Genomic DNA, 20722 nt, shown 5'->3' with positions numbered 1-20722 from the left:
AAGTCGCCAGACATGGATTTTTAGTTAAGAACAGATTCTGAAAGAGCAGACTTTAAGCTTTAAAATGATGTATAACTCAATTCAAATGGACTTTCCTAATCTATCCTAATATTGGAAAGAAAGCACACACTCTGGAAAGTGTGAACTGAGAAAAGAGGCTCTGAAGTACAGGGTCTATGCAAGTGCTTAATATTTACCGAGCCGTGCTAGCTGTGCGATAATAATGGAACAAAAAACAAACAAACAGGATGTTAACCTCCGGAGCTACAACAATGAAGGGATTAAGCTGAAATTGAGCATGTTTTATTAACACATTCTGTACATGATTAATGCCAACTTTCAAAGCAGTAGCATCATTCTCTTTTAAAGTTATTGGAGTTGAAAGTGAAGAGTATGGACAGGGTTTTTAAGAAATGAAAAGAGGACTCTATGAGAAAGACCTAATCACACTATTCTACCAAAACATGTTCGAGAAAAGCAGCTAAAAACACAAGTTCCTGTTCGTTTTATATGATCCGAAAGTTTAGTATAGTGTAGAAGAAGACTTGCTCTTTCAGAAAATATGAAAAACTCAATAGTGGCTTTGTTGACCCATTTCACCTATTTTGAGTCCTAGCATAAAATCAGTGCGTGCGATTTTTTTTTTTTTAGTTTTGTGATGCACGGTCACATGTTTATGATATCCTATCTCCTCTGCTTTGCGTTTGAATGCGTCCCCTATATGTGTTTGCTGTTTGTTAGTCTATCTGTTTGTTTGTTTTTCGCATGTAGATTATATGAACAGAACCCAGAAACAAGGCTAAAAGATCAAGACTATCATGTTTTACTTTGCATTGTACAATCAGCTCCACTTCGCCACATTCTGGTTTCGTTTTGCTCTCTTCTTTTTACTCGTTTTCATCCCCTTCTGTAATAAGTGTGAAATAGCTAATGCAGAGACCACCTCCTAGGAGGTTGAGGAGAGTGAGGTGTGTCAGGCGTGACATTAATGGTCACATCTCTACCAAAGCCTCGCGAACCAATCATCAATAGGATGAACATAAAATAAGGTTAAAGGTTGCCTACCGTCTGACCATTTCGAGCGCATTCTGGTATGATGACTGACCTATGGCATTTGCCTACAAAATACTGATCGCGTCGCAACCTTCACCAGCCCATAGTGACAATAACATCTATGATCTGGAGTATTGTATACGCAATAGTTGCCGATGTTAACTGTGCATGACGTAAGCTTTGCGTCAGTTCGTCAGGCTACGAGCGTTGAATAAACCATCTTCCCACGTATCGTATACGAGATGAGACATCACCTTAAACTCTTTGCAATTAAGAAATTGTAATAGCTAAATGATGTGGTTATCATTAAATGGTAGCAGATACAACAATCACAGGGATGATGATAATAATGATGATGATGATGATGATAATTATGATGATGACGATGATGATGATGATGATGATGATGATGGAGCTACTGATACAAAATATAGGTGTTATAAAAAACATTTCCCACTTTTGATGCTTAATAGTTCGAAAACTATAACATATCAGAAAAAACTATCATTGTACATATGTAATAGCTGAAGAGTGCACAATTTAGTTGGAGGTGACTTGAATATAATAACCTATATTATAAAATGGGTTCAAGAATGTAGCCAATTGGAAGCGCTGAAATGAGTCACGTGTGCGTGTATCAAATTCTCACTAACATGCTCGGCCTGACGTCACAATATTTACACTAACAGTGCGCACTCAATCAGTTGTTACAAGTGCGTCGCGCGCTACTATACGCGCTGTCAATCCTGTAAACAACTTCTAGTTGGGGCTGCCGGTCGGCCTTTCTTGTGTGCATAAAATGTGTGGTGTACGTTTACTCTTATACGTACAGTACTTACATGTGCGGGATTTCCGAGTGCGACGTGCGTAAATGTTTGGGACGAACATCGACGAGTGCTACATGTAGCTGACTGGTATTGACCCACAAAGGTACGTGAAATTGCTGTTAGTTTTCGACCCATTTTATAAAACAAATGATACACAGGATTATTTCGTGGCGTTAGTGGAGATGCAGCTCACTCTCGGGTATTCACAATGTAGTGCAACATGCACTCGGCTTCGCCTCGTGCATGTTTCACAATTGTAAATACCCTCGAGTGCGCTACATCTCCACTAACGCACTCTATCCTGTGCATCATTTGTATATTAGTTTCATAAAATCCATGTTTAATTTTAAAGTTAGGTTCCAGATTTTGGTCTTATTTCAACCCTCTGTACAAAACCTGAACTTTACACAGGAACTAATGATGTGTATGTGAGTGTGTACTTACAATGACCCTGAAGAATGGACATAGATACCACCTGTTCAGAGCTCTGCTCTAAGGCACATGAATGCTTAATTATTTATGATGGATTGCCCTGGCCACTGCTAGTCTGAATTCTTGGCAAAGGGTGAAATGCATACACATGAAAAAAGTAAGCACATGTTTCCATGTGCTTGCGTACACCACATTTCAGATCGAAAAAAGACTAGCTGTGATAGTGGAATTCCTCATGAATAGATAATGAACATTCCAATCCTGGCCATTGTTCAGGACCATTTTCTGGATATCAACTACACACTCCAATACACACCAATTGACTTCTGTGCAAAGTTAAAGTTTTGTACAAACTGTTGAAAATAGAGTAAAATCTGAAACCTAACTGAAAAATTAATGTTTAATTCAATGAAAGTGAATCATGCTGTCACTGTAAAATTACCTTCAACAAAATTGCACACTATTCAACTATTACTCATACCAATGCCATTGTTATCTGATATATAGTTTTTCAACTATTAAGAATCCAAAGTGGGAAATGTTTTTTTGTAACACCTGTACAACAGATAAGATGATCACAATAATGTTAATACTTCTACTACTGCTGCTACAGGTATACATAATTGTATATATATACCTCTGTGTGTGTATGTGTGTGTATATGTATGGAGTGAGCCAATGTATGTAGGATGAATGCATTCTCATACTGAATGAATGCAACTATCGTACATCCCTCTGAATATGCTTTCAGATGACCGATTTCTTAGACTGCAGCACCTGCAAGATTTAGGTTGTCTTGTTACAATTTCGGCTGTGGTTAGGTTTGACAAACGTGTCAATAAAAGATAGCATGACAAAAGCGAGAAACCTATCATGAAAATATATTCGCTTACTAAGAGTGATGTTCTGACCTTTTCACCTTAACCTGATAAGTCATTGCTTCCGACAACTGATAACTCCCTTTAAAAGAAGTATTTGAGTTTTTATTGTATACTGAGTATATTTTTATACATTCCATTCCTAAACCGAATTTAAAGGTTCTTAAACTTTCTTTGAGGGCCAAGCATCCCCCGTCTTGTCCCTAAGCCATCATGCATATGCACCTGGTATTTTAAAAAAGAGTAGATATAGATTAGATTTTTTTTTCAGGGATGTCACGTTTTCAACCTTTCCTTTTTTGTTTCAATCCCTGTAACCCAATCGAACCTTCCGTAATAGAAAATAAGAGTTATATTACTGCCTGATATTATACTAATTTGTTTCACGAGTTCAAAATGAACACTTAGTTTCATCCCAATAGTTTATGTAATTTATATATTTTCTTAGTAAAATTTTGTTCATGAAAAAGTTGCAGAACCAATGAATGAAATGTTATGAAATTTTTCACAGACAGTGCCAGAAGTATGATGCAAGCCATATTGCAAGGCATATCCGCTAGTCGCTGGCATCTAAATTCTGCTACATAAAATAATCAAAAGGTGTTCTGATGTTGGAGCAGATCAGCTAAGGAATGACCGGCTTACGTATATTTCAAGTAATGTTTATGCTATTATCTACCAAGTGGAGATTTCATGGTATTCACAAATGTGACCCTGCACCTCAAAACAAACAAAAAGTCGCCAGACATGAATTTTTAGTTAAGACCATATTCTGAAAGAGCAGACTTTAAGCTTTAAAATGATGTATAACTCAAATCAAATGGACTCTCCTAACCTATCTAAATATTGGAAAGAAAGCACAAACTCAGGAAAAGTGTCAACTGAGAAAAGAGGCATTGAAGTACATTGTCTATTCAAGCGCTTAATCTTTACAAAACCGTGCTGACTGTGCGATGAATGGGACAAAAAACAGGAAGTAAACCACCAGAGTAACAACAATGAAGGGATTATCAGATTAAACTGAAATTAAGCATGCCTCATTAACACACTCTGTCCATAATTAATGCCAACTTTCAAAGCAGTAGCATTATCCTTTCAAAAGTTATTAGAGCTGAAAGTGAAGAGTGTGGACAAGGTTTTTCAGAAATAAAAAAGGGATTCTAAAGACACACCTAATCACACCATTCTACCAAAAATGTTGGAGATAAACTGCTAAAAAAACACACTTTCCTGCCCGTTTTATGATACCAAATTTTAGCATAATGTAAAAGATGACCCGCTCTTTCAGTAAATATGAAAAAGTCAAATTCGGCTAGGTTGACCCATTTCATTTATTTTCAGTCCTCACGCAAAATCAGTGTGTGCGACTTTATGTTCGTTTTGAGGTGCACTGTCACAAATAGAAGGTTACGTGATGTAAGGTCACGTTGGAAAAAAAGAAAAGAAAGAATATGAAGGAGATTTTGATACAAGCTTCCAAAATATTCTATCAAGGATGATCTTGTGTATGGAAATAGAAAACACGTAAAATGATATTCACGATTTTTTCTTCATTCAATCGACATTCCGGCCAGTTCATTTTCAGGGTAAAGGAATCTTTTGTGACGGACTGGCTCGCGGGAGGCAAAAGAGCATGCACTCAGCTTCCTTATTAGCCAGACCTTCACCCACAAAAGGAACAACACCCTTTTGGTCGGAGCGCGGCGCTTTCGCGGTTTTGTTAGCGTCGGATATATTGGCTCGGTAGCTGATCATTCTTTCACGCCCTGCCGGAATTTCGACGCGAAGTCTGCGAGAGAATAACACCGTTTATGTCACGTTGTCGCCAACCGTGTGTCAAACCATAATACTCGGTGTGACTGGAGTTTCCTTGGCGCTGGTCTAGGGTGAACGACCAGGGCTTGAAAGCTAGCTGCCCCTCTCTTCCCTTCCATGAAACAACAACAACAACATCAACAACAACAAGAAACAAAACAAAACAAAACAAAACATCCCCCCAAAAAAACCCAAACAAATTAAACGTCAGATATAACAACAACAATAACAACTATCAAATAAAAGCGAAACAACGAAAACAACGATAACAACAGAATACAAACGAACATGCCTGTGCGGGAGATGCGTTATTGAAATATTGCTCGTCTAAGCGACATACTCCTACTCTGTGTTAGCAATTCATATATTATTTCCTTTCCACTGCTCTTGCGATACTCTGTTATTGCCATGGTCTCAGATTTCTCGAGTAGTGGCGTTTTGGAAGATGGGTTTCCTTTTTGTCCGATTATTTCCGGGATATGTTTCAAGGCACAGCGAAATCTCAGTTATTGATGTAGCACAAAAATATGGAACAATTTGTCGCTAAAATTGAGTGTCGATTTCATTTACTTTTTAAAAAAATCTGATTCTATAAGTTGGCGAGAAAGCTGAGTCCAATAAATCGGGGCAAGAATATTGTGAAGAAGAAATTTATCGATATGGAATTGTAGAATCTTGGTTACAAAGTTTATCAGATTTCGATCAATAGGGTTTGGCAATGCTGTTTGGGCGAGAACGTCATTGTCGAATCTATTCAATAATGTTAGCATAATAATTTCGTTCAATGGCCTCGACTACAGAAAAAGAAAACATTTAAACATTGTTTTTTCTTTCTTAATGCGTAAACACGCATGTGTATGCCTGGGCATGCGTGAAAAACCGAAGTGAGATAACACATTTTCAAAGATATTGATGCAATTACGCCACATGCCTCAATACGTCTGACGGTTTGCATGAACCGAAATCGATTTGTTACATTATTCATTCAGTTCTTTATCATAGATCCATCCATGAAAAATTCCGAACATGAAGGGAGCCGTGACGTCATCTATGACCTTCCTAATTCTTACCTATTCGTCCGTTGATTTCCCTAATACATATCCCCAGGGAAATTAATGAAATCCAAATGACACTGGGCGCTGACGAAAATTGGTAATGGCTTGTTTGCCACTACCACCACTACATGATACCAGCAGTGATGGCTTTGTCTCACACAATATGTCTGGTTGATTACATTGATTTTTATTATTACAATCTTTTTAATTGTATCGGGAAAATTGTGTGATTTAAAATAAAATTTCATGTGAATTGAATTGAATTGAATTCGTACCAGTCCCTGTAACATAAGATTGCTTTGTTTTATTCTGTTTCGTTCTATTTTAGTTTTCCTATATATATTATTAATTTTTCTTTCTGGATATATTAAGTATCCAAATAGGGTAACACATAGAAATAAAGTATGCAAACAAAGTGCAAGATGCCAGTCAATATTGGGGATCGGCAATTCGGTATTGTTAGTTGCTTGTATGATCATTGGGGCAAGTATCTTGAAGTGTTTTTAAGGCAGCAGTCTTATAAGATAACATTATTCACAAAGACACGGATGATGAAAAAACTGCATTACGGATAACTGGATAACGTCAGCATGTGGTCAATTCGTTTCCAATCCTTTTGAATGCATGTACAATATTTCAAATAGATGCAATAAGCATTCACGCATGTAAATCATTTCATTCCTTTATTAGTTGTTGTTGTTGTTGCTGCTGTTGTTAGGAAAAACTTTGACTCCAACTCTGACATAAAATTGATCGGGGGATTTACTCTGACTTAAAGTAACGACCACGCACACATAAAAAAAAAAGGTGTTAGCAGAGTTGCAGGGGATTTTTTTTCTTCAAATCTTATTCATGTGATCGATGTGATATCCATTATAATTCATATAGGGGCATATTCATATCGAAGACGTTGCAAGTATTGATTAATCTATTTTGTTCGCGTTTATTTCACTGGCAGAGTTATAAGTATATATTTTTTGTACTGTCTTTCTGTTCTTTTTCTTTTCACTCCTGAGCTGGCATCTGTCTCAGCTTGTCTCTATTTTTCGCATTTCTCACATTTTCCTTTTAGTCTCTGCCATATTTACCTTGCGGACCGGCGGAACGTATATTCACGACGTCTTCACGTCGATTCGGGAGACGGGAGACAGGTGGAAACTGGAGCTACTCCACTAATTGATCCTCCTTTATGCGCGCAGACAAAAGAAGGTGCCTTTTTGAGGAACGTTCATGATAACAAAAAGCTCGCCGCTCGTGGTACTATAGCATTCCTCTGCAGACCCCGCCAACTTCATCGCACACACTCGCGCCCGTTCGAAAGGTCTCCTTGATGGCGTTCAAACAATGTTCTTCGGTGAATCGTATCTTTCGACTTCATACAATTTGAGGTTTAGAACAGGCAAGCTCCCATTTCATCTCCGGTTTGGTCGCAGTTGGTGCTTTCGTTGCTGTTCATGTTACGGGTTGTTTTGCGGAAGGAATTACGTGGGATGATGCTATTTACGTCGGGGCATCCTTTCTTTCTTTCTTTCTCTTGTTTTTTCACAACACAATCTCTTCCTCCTTTCATGCTTCATTTTCTTTCACCCCTCCTATTCCTGGATGTTTTAAACCCATATTTCCCATTTCAGGTGCTTGATGTTCTGTTGTTTGTCACAGACATAACCTCTATGGACAGTCGAGACATGCCTTTTTACAACTCCGATGACGTAAAAAGAGTGAGATAACAGGACTTTCGACTGTGCACCCAAGAGTTAAAGGCTAAAAAACATCTGTCCAGGTGATAGAAGAGCCAGAAGTACCAATAATGCAGATTCTGTTTAGTTGCTTTTTTATTTATTCATTTTCTTTTGTCCAAACGATAAGAAAGACACTGCTCGAGATGTAGAATGTGTAATTCCAACACCTGCAAGAAGAACTTTGTTAGAAAATATGCAAGGAACTTTTTAGCCGACGCACCTTGTCGAAGCCGTGCTGTAAGACCGTTGGCGAAATCTGAGACCGACATCGCCCCTCGCACTGGTTGACTTGGATCTGTTCCCGACAACGCAGCGTCCGCTGCATGGTCTCGTCGAAGACCTCGACGTCCACCGTCGTGACCCCGTGCGAGAGTTCGCACACCTCTCCGTTGGCCAGGGAGCTGACCTTTGAGATGCGACCGGCTCCGCACATGAGGACAAGAAGGAGAACCAACATGGCGGCTAGCCACAGCTCCGCAACCCTCCGCTCGACCTATAGCCAATGACAGTTTATGATTATGATTATATACTTTCTGTTCTAAAACATAAAAATCAGTATAATCAAGAATCTTAAAAGCTGAACGAAACCAAGAAAGTAAAATATACTGGTAATGCAAGGGGAGTTCCTAACACGCTTTATTTTCTGAGGGAATAGCCAACCGAGATTGTCACTGATATCTGGTGAAAGAAGAATACAACTAGAGATAAATAAGAATTATACATTTCAAGACGTCAAGAAAGAGAAACTGTTATCAAACGCTGAACATCACAATAACCGATAACACACACAGACACACATACATACACATATCAAACACACACACACACACACACATTTTTCCTCAGGAATGCATTGAAACACAAGCTAAACGGTTTTTCTGTCCGTTTTCCAATTATCCGTTACGATCTCCATACAGTATACCGCACGAACACATTATGTTAAACCGAATTTCCATACACTTGTTCCGATTTGTAAATTTAAAGACATTTGTAAGAATCTCAATTGCAATCGTCTTAAGTGGTTTATCAATCATAGCCGCAGGAATTGTGAGGGTTGGCTGTGGTGACCTCAAACAGCATCCAATTAGTCAAAAACCCTAGAATGAATCTCTGTATTGAACTCTCTTAAACAGTACTCGTAAGTACACAGAACGATGAAGCAACTATCAGAAATAAAAAACAATCCCACATAATCATCATGAACATAATATAGCCTACATAATTCCCGGGGTATACAAGTATTACCCAATACCCACCGAGCAGCGAGTGATCAAATCCACAACAACAGCAAACACACAAATGACAAAAACTGTGAAAGGTAAGATACGGTGAAAGTGGAGGAAGATAAGCAGAGTAAATATATATATATATATATATATATATATTATGTAGGTGAAATATAGGTGAATAAGTAATCAATTATGATAATTGTTGACGTGACATGAAACTGAATAAGTATCTTTCCTCGAAAATATGATAAAGTAATACATAGTTTTTTTTTTCCTTCAGGAAAAACAAGACTGAAGACTTGTTTATCGTTTTTTGATTCGTCAGAGTGGGAGGCTCTTTAACAGGTCGGGAGCTTCCTAAACTCCATACTACATTACACGTTATTAACGAGCGAGATCAGTTACCAATCGCTGCATCTAATGTGTTTTCGGTCGAATATCATCGCAAATATCTTCAGAACCTTCCGGGCGAAATGTGTGCATTATATCCAAGTAGTCGGTGAACATATACTTATAATAATATAATACATTAAGATGACCATACAATTTGGAAAAAAATAAATAAAAGGAAAATTTGAGGTTGACATGCATTATTTACTGAGGTGGTACAGAATTTGCCTGGTGAATCTCAAAATGTATTGACGCAACCAATTCAAAGAATAAGTCATACTCAGAGTCAATTCAGTGATTACGCTAAGCATCTGACAAGGAAGCGAGAATACCAAACTTTGTCATTAAACTCTTAAAAAAAAGTAACGATGTGTTAATTTATTAAAAATAAACATAAAAATAATTATGTATACATGTAGCACATAAAAAGTTCCAAACTGCCATGATAATAAACGTTGCCCAGTTCTCGCCACCCAACTCATCGTCTCCCCACTTAAGCCTTGCCAAAAATGCATGCATACTCATGCATTCATAAACATATGAACACGAACACACACACACACACACACGCACATACACACACACATTATTCTTACAATAGATTAGGAGAGTCCCACCTCCCTGGACAAATGTGCATATTCAAATATGTATGTACATGTGTGTGCGTGTGTGTGTGTGTGCGTGTGTGTGTGTGTGTGTAAATGTAAGTGCGGTGAAGGATGTTAGTTTGTAATTGCATCAGCGAAAAGGTTCAGTTCAGTTCAAATTTATTTCATATTTCCATTTTGTCAATGATGAGATTACAAAATTATTGACAGCAAAACAAGAATACAAAATATATACAATCATGTCTTTTGATTGTAGAAGAAAAAGAAAAAGAAATATACTTGACACAAATGTACATGGTCATATCGTGTGAAAATGTCACTAGTAAGTAAAAGAAATATGATGGGGCCTACATAAAAGCTTTAAAGCTTGTAAAACTGTAGGTTCCCGAGTTCATAGGCATATAATTTTACACGGAGAACGGCTATGTTTGTCTTGACCAACTAAAATTACACCAGTACAAAAAATCGAAAGGTAATAGTCATAACAAGAATTCTTGGCTCTGTTACGAAAAGACTAAATGCATAAAATTTTCACATGAAAAAAAAAATACACTGGAAATATGGATTTGAAATCATAGAAAAGTCGCTGCTAGGTCTGTGGCCTTGTATACATCTGTATCCTATTCATTCGTGATCTTCGCATGGATAGGAAAATGCGATTATATACGATGAAAAACTTCGAAGCATATTTGTCACTAAGAAAAAAAAAACGTGTCCAGTATGAGACCGGGCTCCCGCAGGCTTCACAAGTGCAAAATATAACAAGAGAAGTATAGAGAGACAAAGAGACAGAGAGAGAGAGATAGACATGTATTGATAGATAAGCTAGGAGAGAAAAAAAAACAGATGAGAGAAGGAAGGAAAGAGAAAGGTGGACTGATGATATGGGAAGGAAGAAATATATCTTATTAATTTTCTATATGGACCCTTAATGATAAAGGTGTCTGCATTCGCTTCTGAATGAAAAATCTAAATGTCTTTTTAACTTCGAATATATATATATATATATATATATATATATATATATATATTATGCTTGTTTGTGCCATATCAAGTATAAAACTATCTTTTAAAGATACATTGAAACTAATTTCTTTTCTTTCTCCCATCCGGACGATTGCTAATCATGTCATCAATCATTAGCAGCACCCACGTATCAATATGTATATGCATGGACATACATACCCTCGTATACACACACACACACACACACACACACACACACACACACGTATATATATATATATATTTCATGTTAATCCTTTTTAACCGTTGCTGTGAGGAAAGATCGTATACAAACGGAAAATGAAAAAAAAAACCACACAAACAAATCTCTTACTTTGTTGCACTCAGATCGACGACTGAAATGACCAAGTTATGGAAGGAGACTGACTAAAATTCCCTTAGCTGACTCTCGATGAGTTAATCTGGCCTCCTCGTCCAATGTGATGCAATGACACGCCTATATCTAACGCATCAGATGTTCGACCGTATTTCGTCGGCTACGCACATAGTCTCTATATCCACCACCATGTAGATGAAGACGAAATGCTAGACGACGTCAATTACTATCGGGTTTAAGGTCGGATATACTTCTCATCTTCTGTAGCTCAATCGGAGACTCTCATGCAGTAACACCAATAATCCTTATCTGATTATGAGATCTTGCATCAACGGTCAGTTAACACAATCGGTCGCTTTACCAAGGCGTGGAGTCAATCGGACAAATTCCGCAGGAGGCGCCAATACCTCTATGTCACCTCCTTGGATCCTTGAATAAACATCGGGCAAATTGTGCGGGATGGTTACCTTCCCCGCGCCAACGTGATTTGCCCTATTTGCAGAATTATGACAGGTGTATGCATACCAATGTGCCCCGTGGGCCAACGCTAAAAGGGGAAACAAACACTCACAAACAAACAAACAGCAGACGAAGTCGAATCATTCACGGGATTACAACACTCTTATAAACAACGGTAGACTCTCCTTCAGCGTTTAGTTGGGGCCTCTAGCCTATTAGCCATGCAGCGCCCCGCCGATCTTCGAAGGTGGAAGTCACGTGTCGCTTGTCAGTCCTCATTGATGATCCTCTATCTACCGGCAAGAAAAGATCGCAAAACTCGTTTCCAGATCTGTTCCCGTCACCAGACGAATGATGGCACTAGTTAAGAGCGCCCTACCCCACTACCCAGGCGAAAGCGAGACCTGGCACTCCGCTCCTCCCGTTCACTAAAAGGTAAAGGCACAGCGACACAATGAATGAATCTCCTTAAACATTCCGTAATCCGACATTTCTCGAGGAACGCGCCCGAAACACAAATTACATGAATCATGTAATTGTCACGGTCGTACGTGAGTTAGGACGAACCTAAAGTACGGTTTTATTTTATCCTGCTCTCTCCCTTTTCATCTTGTCCCGTTCTTTTTTTTTTCTTTTCCTTTTTCGAGAAACTCACTGTGCTTGCTTCATGCCCAAGGTTTGACCTCAATTTTCTGTTTCGTTCCACGGTCTTCCTGGCATCGATCGACCTTCTTAATTTCTGCTCCGCTGCGTTCAAAGGAATAGTCTGGGACAATTAAAAGCCGCAACAAAAAAAAAAAGGAAAAAAAAATCGGGCTGTTTGTTTTTGTTCGAGGGAGTTCAATGACTAACCCTTCATTCAGGCGTTATGATTCATAATGCGTCCCTTTAAAAGAAAAATTACCATCTGGTTTGGTATCGTTTTTCCCTGTACCTCTCTTCGTTGGGTTTTCTGTCTGTCTCTCTGTCTTTACTTTCCGTTGTTGTTAGGGTTTTTTGTTTACTTCTTTATCTGCTGTTTAAAAACTCCCAGTTTATTCCAGTTTGTCGTCACACCGATCTATCTCTTCTTTCTCATTCTTGTAAATTCTGATTCTTGTCATACTCGCCGATGTTTTGCATCACTTTCAGCCTTTTTCATTCTTTAAATGATAATATTCTTTGTGCCATTTATTCTCGCTCGGTTTTTCCTTCTTCTTTTTTTCCATCCTCTCTCCGTCTGCCACTGTTCGTGTCACCGGAACATTCTTCCACGGCCAGCTCCCTTTCCTGCTACCAAGTCGGATGTAGACATTTCTCATTAGCAACCAGGGATCATTAACCAGAAGCTGGCAAGTTTCCAGAGGTCACGACCAAAACTTAGTGAGGACCTACAAGGTTGATTTGTCTCGACTGTGAAACATAGTCTATCTATGTAGAATGCTACAGAGATTCAGTTCGTCTACTTTCAGAGTACCTCTAATGCCCCCCCCCCTGTACGAATAAGCGCGACAACAAGCAGCCACGCCACAATATCAGAGTTCTAAACACACACACACACACACACACACACACACACACACACACACACAACGGAACAATAAAAACAGAACCAACTCAAGTAAATAAAGAAAATCAACGAACAACGAGAAGTGATAATGTCGTAAGACCTCTCATCACGGGAAAGGATAGTCACATTTTATAGCCTTGCGAACTGATATTGATAAAGATGTGCATGAATTGATATTTGTTATACAGTCAACCTTGCGTCGGTCGAATCCGAAGCGCACAACCGACTTGCACCACAGAATTTACACGTTTATATTTCATCCCGGTAGAATATTTCTTCGAGTTTGCTAATTTTTCGACTTGTGCATACAAATTAAGAATAAATCAAACGTAAGGATACAAAGATAATGTATGTATTCATATAGTGGTACATATTTAAAACGTGTATATATATATATATATATATATATATATATATATATTACATATATCATAATATGCATCTCACTGAATATTTTCCTTTTCATACACAGTCATTCAATGTGTCGTTGGCTGAATAGGTAAATAAGACATTTTCGATAGTAAGAAAGGGACTGTGCTTGAATAATCATGATTATGCGGCCTTTTTATTACGCTCTGTGAAAAATATTTACCAATCAGCTAAATTGATCTTTTGATAAACAAATTATTGAAAGTTTAGTGATGGTTTTAGAAAGAAAAAAAAGAAAATAAGCAGTAATTATCATCAAAAATAATCAGTGAAATCAGCTTTGCCCCTTATTATAGATAACATTGAAGTCTGCACTAATTTCAGTGAAGATGAACAGGGTAAAATAGGTAGTGATGTATCAGCCATCGCGTATTTCCATATCAAACTCGCCGAGAAAAGAAACCTCATTTTTGTCTACTTTTTCGCCACGGCATGGTAAACAACTATATCGAGATATCTCATATCAGATTTATATCAAGATATGATAAATCAGAGTTGGCGCAACTTGACATTATGAAGAGCGTGTCTGCATTTATTGTGATGTCAAAATGTATGCCCAAAAGGAAAAGGACCCTTTTAATGGTAGTATCAATTATATTTGCGAAGTTCAAGGTTGCCCCGATCGGTTTCCGTCGACGAAGCTTCACCTCGTGGACATTTCCTCCAAGTCCTAACATCAAAATTATATTCCCAAGTCTTTTAACTACATAGTTTAGGCTCGCTTTAATTGTGTAGGTTCGTAGTAGCGAGTGTTTCAATCAAAACGGTATCTGAGAAGCGACCAGAATATACGTAGTGAGTCTTTAATGGATATCATCAGTTATCCAAAACGGTCACACACGTAAAGACCGTATGGCTTTTGATGCCACCGCGCTCTATGCCTTTGTGTGAGATCCGCCTGAACTTTTGCGGTATCAATTATTGGTTAAATAGGGAATATGGCAATATTTAGAATTATAGTGCTTGCAGTTCGAATCTAGCCGGCTGTGTGTCGGTTTTGTGTATCATTATCATGATGACACATATTACCTTTTATTCCTTCATCTCAATTGTTTCCAACGAGTGAAATATACAAACCTTTCATGTGCTGTTTTATTTTTTCCCGGTTTTTCATGCCTTTCCCTTGCCTTTTTTATCTACATAATTCTATTCCTCAAAGACGCGAGAGTAAATTAAAATATCTGTGTTTATTCACACATCCCTTCAAATTTCATAATCTCACATTTACCTAACGAACACGACCACTTTGTCTTCAGGTGAGTGTTAAAAAAGGAAACTTTTTTTTTTTTTACTTGTCGTTATAACAAAAAAGTTTGATATTTTGAACTAAGGTAAAACGAAATCGCAAAAATCTTTGGATTCATCCCAGTCGATAACGATAACGCATGGGTGCTTTGGACTGAAATCCTGCGCAGGCAAAACTATACCTTGCAACGAAATAAAAAATACGAAACTTTGGTGAGGCCTAGAAAAGCAAGACAACAAAATATTATAAAACAAAACAAAACAAAAACTGACAACATGGGTCACTCTCCCTGTTGATTTGAGCATCAGGCATATTCAAAATAAGCACTTGTACTACTTCTACAAGGCTTTCCATGATATGGGGCAATTTCCAATATATTGATGTAGGAACTCATGCTACTTGAATTGAAACTTATGACGGTCCTTGCTGAGAAATCAACATTCATTTATCAATTTATGTATCGATATAGTCATTTATTTATGTACTCTTCTGTACATTTGCCTTGTTGGTTTGTAAGTTGTGTTCCTTGGCACTCTTTTCTTTTCGAAAGCACACTTGAGTGTCAGCGACTCAGAGTGCAAAGGGTCATAAGTGTCAATGAACCTCACAGAATGTGTTTTTTAATGTCGTATGCGTCACAAACAGTCCACAGACAGACAGACACACAACCACAGACACATGCAAATGCACATTGATAATACTAAAGAGTTTGGACCGCCAACCATGACTGGATGCTACATTCAGGTCCATCCTAAAGTTGGTGCTGCAGTACTAGCTCACCCTGCCAGCATTTCGTAGCCAATAATCACGCCATGTGTAATGGTGTTGAAACGGGATCCAACACAGCTTTTTCCCGCGCATACTAGTAGTTCAGATCGAATTATTAAATCAGCGCGCTCGAGTCAGCCACATTGGATCCCAATGAAGCGCTAACGTGAGTCAGTCGTGTACTTGTTCTCAGATCTTTTTTTTTTTCTGTAATGCCAGTTTCTGTTGGTGTTTGCCTGTGATGTTGTGTGTGCGCATGTGTGTGTTTTAAAGTCGAAACAAAGTTACGAACAGATCTTTACCTAAACAACACAAGGGCAAACAGTATCGATGAATTCTCAATTTTCGATCGCTGAATATCTTTCCCCCAAATTGCAACACATAAGGAACTATAGAAAACTCGATTAATTAAAAACAGAAGAAAATTATTTGAATTATGTTTCAGATTGCTCAGTGCACAACAGTTTAATAAGTCATGCAATCAAACTGAATATAGATCCAAGAGTGTCCACGCGAATCCGCTTGTACTTTTGGACAATGTGTCAAAGTTTGGTTATCCGGTGGTGCTGAGCAAGATAAATCAATGCAAATTATCAGCGCTGTCAGATGCAACTAGTTATTCTATATTCATACGACATGTGGAAATACAACGCATTCATATATGACCATTCACATTCCAATACTAATGATATACATGCATGCGATAGAATCGCGCTAATCCTAACTCCTTGCTAGTAAGTTCCGCCTATTTACACGACGTATCGATATAAGAGCAGTCACGCACGAATATTCGTCGTATATCGAAACGACGCTCAGTTCACCGTTTCCATGTATGGTGTATACGCATGCGACGTATCAATATACGGGCATTCAGAGACAACAAAATGTCCTATATCCATACGTCCTTATCCTTACGAGAACGCTCTAGTCCGAAAGGTACTGATTCAGGACAATGGTAATTTACCACATGCAGCACGAGCTGGGACAGTATATAATGCCAATATGTCGGACTCGTCTCGCAACGGTATGGACATTTACTTCCGTCTAATTCAACGTTTTCTAGTATACTTCAACAAATACATAGATTCAGTTTTCATGTGTCTAAATGTTCGTTTATTGAAACGTCGTATGGATAGACGTCGTATATCAAAATGATGTTCTGAGCATTGTTTAGATGTACGACGTGTATCCATACGATGTTTTCCGTGTCGTATATGTGGGCGGGTCTTATTCGTGGCGCTCGCCACAGGGTTAGCGCTAACTACTAGATGAATGCACCACTGATACTGCCATACGACTAGCGTTTATCGGGATGTTGTGTCTAAATAATTTCATGTATCAATATACAAATGATGCACGAGACAAGAGTAGATCGGTGAGAACTGGATGCATGAGGTTAACTTTGGAACTGTTTAAGTGGGTTTCAGACCAAAGGTTAAACGAGAGCATCCAGTTCTCATTGTGCATCATTCGTGTTATATAATGGGCCCGCAAATCTATGAAATACAACCCGTTTTTCCCCATGATGCGTTAGGCACACCAACAACACTATACAAGGCTTAAGCCATGCATTTGGATTTTACCGGACTCATGGCCATGCGTTCGGATTTTACCGGACGCATGGCTCATTGAGAATCAGTACAAATCCATGCATGACAATTGACCAATCAGATTACAGAGATTCTAAAGCCCATTTCATGATATACGTTGTAGCCTACATCCATACATCATGTGAATAAACGATAGCTCGGTGTGAATTGTATTTTATTCATAAGTTGTATCCATAAACGACTTATGGATATACCATAACTGGGTGTGTCTGAACGCGGCCTTAGAATACAAACTAAAACTTGTTATTTCAAAAAGATATAAAAATCAGCGTGATATGGGAAAACACAAGGACCCACCTAAAATTGAAGCATGTAAACTGAATTTAACCGTCCATAATTTCATTGTTTCATACATATCGTATTGGATTGATCTCACATCGGTATGCTAAACCACCCAATTATCTTCTTTTGTGGATTGCCCGTCGGATCGTGTCACAATAATTGCAATCACCGTTTCTATCTTACTTCATAAAGCATCATTGCCGTTTGGATCCTATTTGATTGTATTGGAAATTTCCATTAAAAAAAAACAACAACCAACAAAACAAAACAGTTGAGGGTTGCATGGCGGCAATACGGAATGTAACGGGTTACTAGTACTTTGTTCTTAGCAGCAGGTACGTAATCTGGACTACTTTGCAATCTACAACTTGTGAAATTATCGTTTATCATTTTCAGATCTGTAGGGGTGTGGTTACGATATAGAAACTCCACGGTAAAAACCGTGTTTATTGATATTCGTTACTGTTTCATATGATGTAAAATGAAAACCAATCCCTGTCTACAGGAACTCAGTCACGTCAGTGGGAAAATACAAATGCAAAGGCATGAGATAATATAGTCGGATTCAGAGATTACCAGATCTGTCGCAGTGTCGATCTCTGGCCTTTTAGAAGATGAAAAGCTTTGTAAGAGCTTAGGACACATGGAAAATAGGACAAATGTCTGCAAAAATGGATAAAAGACTCTGCAAACTTTTACGCGCGAAATTTTCCATCACCATGTCTCCATGTCGGCAGCGCCATGGTGCGTGTCGAGTGATGGGGCCGCAACGCACACCCTTGCCTACGTGGGAACCAAAACATTGTAGTAAAACGCGCGCTCCTTCTGCAGACGACAACGCGACCTTTGGCCGTCCATTGACGCAATCGGAATTGTGGCGAGCGACTTTTCCAGATGTCTTTACACACGTTAGGAATGCCTAACCCTGTGCCTGCTTTTTAGGTGAGCGGACGAGAGGAACTCGTAACCAACGCCCCATTGCCTGAGTTTCTGGACTTTTTATTATCATTATTAAAGGAACATGGATGGAGCTTCACGTTCCTTTCGGGTAAATCATTTCTAGCTGCCTACGGTTCAATCCCAACGATTCTCACACAAGTCTTTAGACGAGTGTTCCACGATTGTTAAAGGGGTGCCGTTTGCTGCTTGACCGAGGACGTCCCTGCTTTGAAAACTACAACCACACCAAGAACAGCAACTTCCCCGTTCTCTACGATTGACAGAGACCAGGGAGGTGAGACGAATATCTCACCTCCCTGCAGAGACCAAAGCTAAAATGCAAAGTGACCGGCACACCCCCCCCCCTTTTTTTTTTGGAAACGTCACGCCTCTTTCGAAACAGCGCGAACATCAAACCCATAATGTTACCAAGTGAAACTTGCGGGCGGACGCGATGGAGGGTTATTTCATGTCATGCGCAAATCGCTTGAATCAGACATAATCGATAGTGATCAGTCAAGCAGTTACAATCGATTCAATGAATTGATTTCTGTCGGAAGATTTACAGACATTATTGACAATGACTGAGAGCCTTGGGACGTAGTGGAAAACACCAAAGCAATATCAAACAAAGCAAGCAAAGAGGAAACTGTTTTTTACGTTTCAGTTCTGACAGTTTGCCAGCAAAACATTCTTACTGTGCCTTTCACGTGCTGGTACGTGTATTTGGGACAGTGCCATATTTATCGAAGGCAAATGGGTCGGACATGAAAGACACATTAAAGGCGAAATGTGTGGATTAACCTTCACGCCAGACGATACTATTTTGGCACCCAGCCAATGAACCGGCGAAGTAGCGGCTGTAAAATCGTTTAACATCTCATTCAGACGATAGTATCTTGGCGGGCTGGGGTGGCGTACAGGTACATACACTACAGGGTCAAGGTCGTAACGTGTCTAACCCTCAGGTACAAGTATGTCTGGACTCTGGTACCGTTCCAAACTGTCTGGGAAGTGCTTATGCAAGATGGCTTTTTTTTCCTATCGGTGTGTGGTCCAAAAGGAACAGGAAATAAGTTAAACACATTTAATGGCGCGTAGAAAGCCATTCCTTGCCGTCGTTAGGAGCATCATTCATTACGCATGCTAAAGGCTTACACGCAAGAATCATTCTTAACGAACATAATTCACTATTGATCGGCCTTCGTTTAGAAGGCCCAGAGGCTGCATTAACGTGTCATTTCACTCTGTTATTTCATTAAAGGAGATAACGGCTGCAAACTGATCGTGAGAAAGTTGTGACATTTACAAACGCGATTGCCGCATGTCGCGACATCAGGGGCGTAATTCACTATTTCAAAAAACAGCTAAATGCCTGTTTTGTGTAGACGTCGACGTGAATGTTGTCTGGCATTCAGACAGTACGTTTCTTCTTTGCGAAATAATTCCATCCTCCCCCCCCCCAAAAAAAAAAGAAAGAAAGAGAGAAAATAGTTTCAATAAAAAAAAAGAACTTTGATTGCCAACTTGAGTATCGCACGCTGTTGATTAAATCGCCTCCGGGCAGCTTGTAGACAACGAGATCAATTCCTAAAGCTGAACAGATTACAACGGAAAACTTTGTATGAGTTTTCCTTGCTTCCTTGCTGAGTTATTTTTTTTTGTCACTTTGTTTTTGTTTCTTTTGGCATTGAAGTCACACTGCTGCCAATGCGAAAGGCATGTTGCTGAGAGTGTCCTTAACACAAGTCAGATTCTAGTAACACACAAGGCATGCAAGGTATCAAATACAAGAACATGATTGGCCGAGGCTCTCAACCAATCGTGGCACAACTAACCGCCCACACGAACAAATCTTCACATGAGCATACAAACACACATCAATCACGTGTTTATTTACGTGACGTATCAACATGCCCTCATCACTTTCCAAACGATTGCGTATGTATATATGTATGCATGTTTACATCATAATAAAGATAACGTGTATACAAAAAGATGACTAACGGTTCATCAGTACTTTAATGCTATGCCAAGTTTCACGCACCGCACGGCAGATAGCCGCACCAAAA

General features: G+C 38.9%; 1 protein-coding gene across 1 annotated transcript in view; it reads right to left on the bottom strand.

Annotated features, from left to right (window-relative positions):
• The window catches only part of LOC139721340 (partner of bursicon-like), a 47372-nt gene that overhangs the window by 4146 nt on the left and 22504 nt on the right, over nt 1–20722 (bottom strand). The window contains exon 2 of the mRNA XM_071632657.1: nt 8020–8292. Coding sequence (XP_071488758.1) covers nt 8020–8292 — 273 coding nt within the window. The remainder of the gene's footprint in view (nt 1–8019; nt 8293–20722) is intronic.

This window comes from Diadema antillarum, unplaced genomic scaffold (genome assembly GCF_040938485.1).
Source record: "Diadema antillarum isolate AM-2024a unplaced genomic scaffold, OU_Dant_1.0 scf00000141, whole genome shotgun sequence".
Classification (NCBI taxonomy): Eukaryota; Metazoa; Echinodermata; class Echinoidea; order Diadematoida; family Diadematidae; genus Diadema; species Diadema antillarum.
Note: the sequence above shows the minus strand (reverse complement) of the source record. Positions and strands in the feature narration are given on the sequence as shown.